General features: G+C 56.8%; 1 protein-coding gene across 1 annotated transcript in view; it reads right to left on the minus strand.

The window, feature by feature from the left end:
* Positions 1-6: 6 nt before the first annotated feature.
* The window catches only part of LOC117869783 (SLAM family member 8-like), a 21,496-nt gene continuing 16,035 nt past the window's right edge, over positions 7-5,467 (minus strand). The window contains exon 3 of the mRNA XM_034756879.1: positions 7-160. Within this exon, the coding sequence (XP_034612770.1) occupies positions 33-160 (128 nt within the window). The 3' untranslated portion in view covers positions 7-32. The remainder of the gene's footprint in view (positions 161-5,467) is intronic.

A 5,467-nucleotide genomic window follows, 5' to 3' on the forward strand; every position in this document is an offset into this window, starting at 1 on the left:
GCCAGGAAAGCTCCTTGCACTGGCCCTTCGGCTCAATCCAGCCTCTCTTTGTCCCGGGTGAGGACGTGCACCATGACGATGGCTGTGACCAGGGCTCCCAGCACCACCAGCAGGAGAATCCCCTTCACCTGGCAATAGCTCGCTGGGCTGCTCGTGAAACCTGAAGGAAGAAATGTGACAGGGTTAATTCATGCGAGGAGCGATTGGTGACGCTCTGCGGTTGCTGCACCCACAGAGTGCAACAGGGGAAGGGGCCGGGGCACCTGGGAACCCGCGCCCCAGGCTGCAGAGGAAAATGAAAAAAACCCAGGGTCTCTGCCAATGTGACTTGGGGGCAAATTCCTTCATGACCCCAGCTCCCCACCATTGGATCTCATTGTGCTCTCTTCAGCTAGATTAAAGAGCCCTCTGCTATCAGAAATCACTGAGACTTGTAGGCTAAGATCCAGTCACCTGTCAACCTTCTTTGAAACTAAATAGATGGAGCTTCTAAAGTCTCTCTTTATAAAGTGCATTTCCCAGACTCAAATTCTTGTTGTAGCTCTTTCCTGAACCCTTTCCAGGTGGACAATTGTGACGGTCTGTACCTCATGGGAATACCCTATACCCTCATGTTCATCCTTATATGATTATGTGGTATCTAATGCAAAGTTTGTCATGTTGAGTGTGTCTTCAGAAGGCTCATGATGTACTGAGCATTGTTGTTACGGTAATGTTATAGGTTGTAATTTCATGTATATAGTTATGAGGCTGAAAATGCGTCCTCATGGCTTAAAGCAAGCCCAGGCAAAAACTCCCCAAGAGCAGAGGGGCAGTTCACACCTCATCAGGACATGTATGGGACAAACCCAGCCCAGCCTCACAGGAACAAAGGACACTGGCCTAGACAACAACAAAGGATCTCTTGGACTCTCCAGTGAGTCACCCCCCCTTCCTTTGGACAGTTTGGGACTGCGATGAGGTAATGCTCACCTGACTCTAAAGGGGGCCGGGGCAAATCCAAGAGGGTAGAAAGAACATGATAAAAGGGAGAGACGTTTGCCATGCTCTTCCTCTCTCTTCCACCTCCATCTACAGACATCAACACCAAGCGACTGAAGCGCTGATCAAAGGGGAGAGCCTGGCTGAAGGGCAACCAACCAGCCTGTGGTGAGAAGCATTTAAGTTTGTAAGGGCATTGAAAGTGTTAAGATCAGCTTAGAATGCGTTTTGCTTTTATTTCGTTTGACCAAATCCGACTTGTGCTTTGACTTATAATCACTTAAAATCTATCTGTTTAGTTAATGAATTTGTTTGTTTATTCTCCCTGGAGCAGTGCATTTGGTTTGAAGTGTGTCAGAGACTCCCCTTGGGATAACAAGCCTGGTACATATCAATTCCTTTGTTAAATTGACAAACTCATATAACCTTGCAGTGTCCAGTGGGCATACCTGGACACTGCCAGACGGAGGTTTCTAGGGTTGTGTCTGGGACCGGAGATATTGGCTAGTGTCATTCGGTTGCACAATCCTAGGAGCAGCTGACATGCCAGAGGCTGAGCGTGAACAGCCCAGGAGTGGGGGTTCTCACAGCAGAGCAGGGTAAGGCTGGCTCCCAGAGTTGAGGATTGGAGTGACCCAGCAGATCACCAGTCCAGATAACACCAGGGGAACGTCACAAAAGTTTCTATATTAAAAGAATCCAAACCAAACTAGAACCCATTCTGATGGGAAATATCCAACCAGCTCCAAGGCCCAGAACAGGAAGCTGGACCCAGCCCCGCGGGTCAGGAGCTGCCTCTGTGGGGTGCGTGTGGGGCAGGCTCACTCTCCCATCCCCCCCGGCCAGAGGGTGCTGCTGCGGGGGCGCACTGGGCCCCTCGGTGGGGTGAGCATGACGTAGCTGCGAAGGAGGAAGGGAAGGACAAAGATGCCGGGTCTCTGATTTTGGGGGACCCCCTCTGAATTTGGGGTGGGATGGGGAGACCTTACTCACCATTTCCTCCAAACCCGTGATTTGTACTAAACTGACCCTGACTGCGTGGTGATGTGTCGATATCCTGCCGCGAGAAAACTGCAGTCCTAGCCAGAGTTCTCTGGCCCCCGTCTCTGTGGTATCCGCACCTCACTGTCTTCAATGTCTCCATCCTCCCAGCACCCCCGGGACGGTGTCACTTGTCCTGGGTCTGTACAGCGCCTAGCACCGGGGGCTCTTGATCCAGACGGGGGCTCCCAGGCCCCATGGCCATGCAAAAACAACCCCCCGTCTCTCCATAAACAGCTAGCGAACTGAGGCACTGACAGATTAAGGCCCAGACCCGCAAAGGTATTGAGGTTCCTCACATCCAGTGGGAGTTAGGAGTCTAAATACATTTGTGGATCTGGGCCTAAGGGACTTGCCCAGGAGAACATAGCGAGTAAGAGCAGGGAAGCAAACGCAGGTTTCCCAAAGCCCAGTACCCTAACCACTGAACCAGCCTTCCGCTCACGAAGGAATCGTAAGTTTCCTCGGTTGAAACAGGCTGAGAAGGTGACAGGGTGGGGGGATGCTCAGAGGATCTCACTGGAAGCAGGAGACCCCATCAGGGGCTGTGTCAGACCCTGGGGTAAATTCTAGATCTGACGANGGGCTCCGTTCCCCAGCGGGCTTGGAACATCTCAGCCGTCGCTGGTATCGACTCAGAGGATCAGGCCGCGCCATCCCAGCCCTATTACTCTCATCCGTGAGTTGCATCAGCCATTCCGCTTCCACTCCCTCCTCTCTCCCCTCCTGAGCTGGGGTCTCTCTCTCTGTCCCTCTCCAGTGGCCTGTGTAGTTTGGTGGCCCTGCTGCGGCTCTGGGTGCAGGTCATGCTCCCAGTGTGGCTGGGCCCCGGCAGTCCCTGTGCAGGGGGTGGGGAGCTGGGAGCGGGAAGCACTAATCCGTGCAGACCCCCCTGAGCAGCCACCAGGGCTCAGTGCATCCCCTGCTGCAACGCGGCCACCTCGCAGGGGTCCTCCTCTGTCCTCCCTGCAACGCTGTTCCCCTGACCCCTCCTTTTCCCTCCCCCAAGTCCTCCTGTCTCCCTGCCCCAGAGCCCCCCATCGCTCTGTGCTTTCGTTATCCCAACCCCTTCCCCATTTATTTCCCTCCCAGTGTCACCTCTCTGCCCCTTACTGCAGGGGGATGCATGTCCCAAACCCAGAGACTCTTCAGAGCCTGCCTACCGCTCTCCTGGCTACCTGGGGCTCTTCAGGGTCTGGGCAGCTTCCCACTGGTCTATCCCCCAGCTGCTGGAGAGGATGTTGGGGACCCAAGCGCAGGGTTTGCACGGGACTGTTTGTCACTGGTGGTTTCCTGCCCTGGAATTCAGACAGATCACTCACCGCCGGGCTGTAAAACCAGCAGGAGCAAGAGAAGGGAAGGCCGTCGAGCCCTGTCCATCCTGACTGCGAGGGGCAGGCAGAGCGGGCGGCCGTCAGTCTGTATAACGGGTGTCCTGACCGAACAGACCCAGAGCCGGAGCGGACTGTCCGGCAGGGTCTGGCTGAATGGCCGATCCCTGATGGTGCCGAGGGGCTGCAGAGAAATGACCCGTCCCACAGCTCTGCAACTTCCCCCACGAGACGCTCTTTCCTTTTGTGGTAACTCGCGCAGTGAGCTCAAAGCAGCTGAGTTCCCTAAACCCCGCAGGGTGCGTCACTCTGAGCGCCGGGCTACACCCAGCCGGGCTCTGGGCGAGGGATCACGTTGCCTTCGGTCAGTGCAAGCCCAGAGTGCCGGGTTGGGGAAGGCTCCTCTCATGGGCCTTGCTCAGGGCAGAGAGGGGCGGCGGGTGGGTCTGAAACGGACACGGCTCTTGCAATATTGGATGGTTCTGTCTATTGCACCGGAGAACCTGTCACGCTAGGAGTTGAGGGCCGGGGTCTCAGGACACTAGGGCCCCTGTTATCTCCGGTGTGCAAGGGCCTGAGATCGGGTCCCCAGGGCACTCCCATTCACGGCAAGGCCCCTTCCCACTGGCAGCGAGGGGTCAGGGGGCTCAGTGCCAACGATACGCTGGCCTGAGTCACTGGGAGCCGAGTGCCGGGCCGTTCCCCAGCCAGAGGCCTGGTCACAGGGATCCAGTGACACTCAGCATGGCCGCAGTGCGGGGCGTGATGCCAGGGCAGCTGCTCAGGCCAGGAGGGAAATCCAGGGGGGCTCCAGCAGGAGGCGCTGAGCAGCGGGGATGAGGCTGACCGAGCCTGGGCCCATGTGGGCAGCCCGTGGCTTCCCCTTGCAGGTCTCCCGCTCGCTGACGAATCCACTGATGCGATCGGCACAAGCTGCAACGGCTGCAGGTCTGAAGCTGCAGGGGCCATTAGCAGCTGGTGCCAACCTAGCAACTCAGCCCAGCTCAGAGCAGCCCCCGGGCTGGCAGGGCGCAGCAGGCCGACGTCCACCCCAGAGCTGCTAGGGCTGGAAACCAGAAGCCTCCATGAAAATAACGTAATGTCCTGATATGCATATTCATTGAATATGTCACACCTGATTTGCATAACTCCCCCCACGGCCAAAGATCCTTTCCCTGTCCCTCCTCTCTCTGGGGGCCCCCCTTGGGATCCCCACATCCTCCCATCCCTGTTTTCTCCCCGGGACCCGTCACTCTCTGGCTGGCTCCGCCCCTCCCCCTGTCACTCCCTAGCTCCTCCCCTTTCCATTCTGTTTTTCCCAAGTCCTGTAAATATGACTCTCCCCAGCGCTCCCCCCACTCCCGGTCAGTGAGGAGATCTAAGCTCTGCATCCACCTCTGCTCCGGTACCGGCTGCTGCTGCATCTCTGGGCCGTCAGCGCTTAGCGAGCATGAAGCACTTAACCACGCGCGGAGAGGAAGGCAGGGAGGTCAGGCTGGGTTGGTTGTGGTTAATTAGGACCCTTGAACCGTCACAGCGGATTCGGCCCCAGACGAGCGGGTGATTCACAACTGTGCATAGACACGAGGCAGACACCTGAATCCACATCCTTAGGGCCTGATCCAAAGCCCCTGCAGTCGCTGGGGAGGGGGGTGTCTTCCATGGAGGTCGGTGAGCTTTGGGTCAGGCCCTCATTGAACATCGATGTAAAAGGACTGGCCGGCTGGTGTGCGTTACGCCACTGAAAACTGAGGACGTGTATTGACCGCTCTAAATGCCAGTTGAATGGCTTTTTCCGGGTGACTGGCCCTTTAAGTGAAGAATGGTCCATCCAGCCCCATCTGTGACCCGCTTAGCTCGCCTCCCCAGGTGGAGAAATTGAGAAAAGTCCCATGTCAGGCAGGTCACGTGTCTCAACCAGACCTTGGGGTGTGGGGTGTTGACAAGAGAGAAGCCTGGAGAGACCCCAGCTTGGAAGAAGCATCAAAGGAGCCCAGGAGACAGACCCCCAGGCAGGAGGGGATGGGCCCAGCGTGAGATGGGGGCAGAAGAAGACTCGTGTGTTTGGTTTGGACTGGGGTCCCCTGGAAGGGCTGGACTTTTCCTTTAATGGC

The sequence above is a fragment of the Trachemys scripta genome, chromosome 24, assembly GCF_013100865.1.
Source record: "Trachemys scripta elegans isolate TJP31775 chromosome 24, CAS_Tse_1.0, whole genome shotgun sequence".
Classification (NCBI taxonomy): Eukaryota; Metazoa; Chordata; order Testudines; family Emydidae; genus Trachemys; species Trachemys scripta.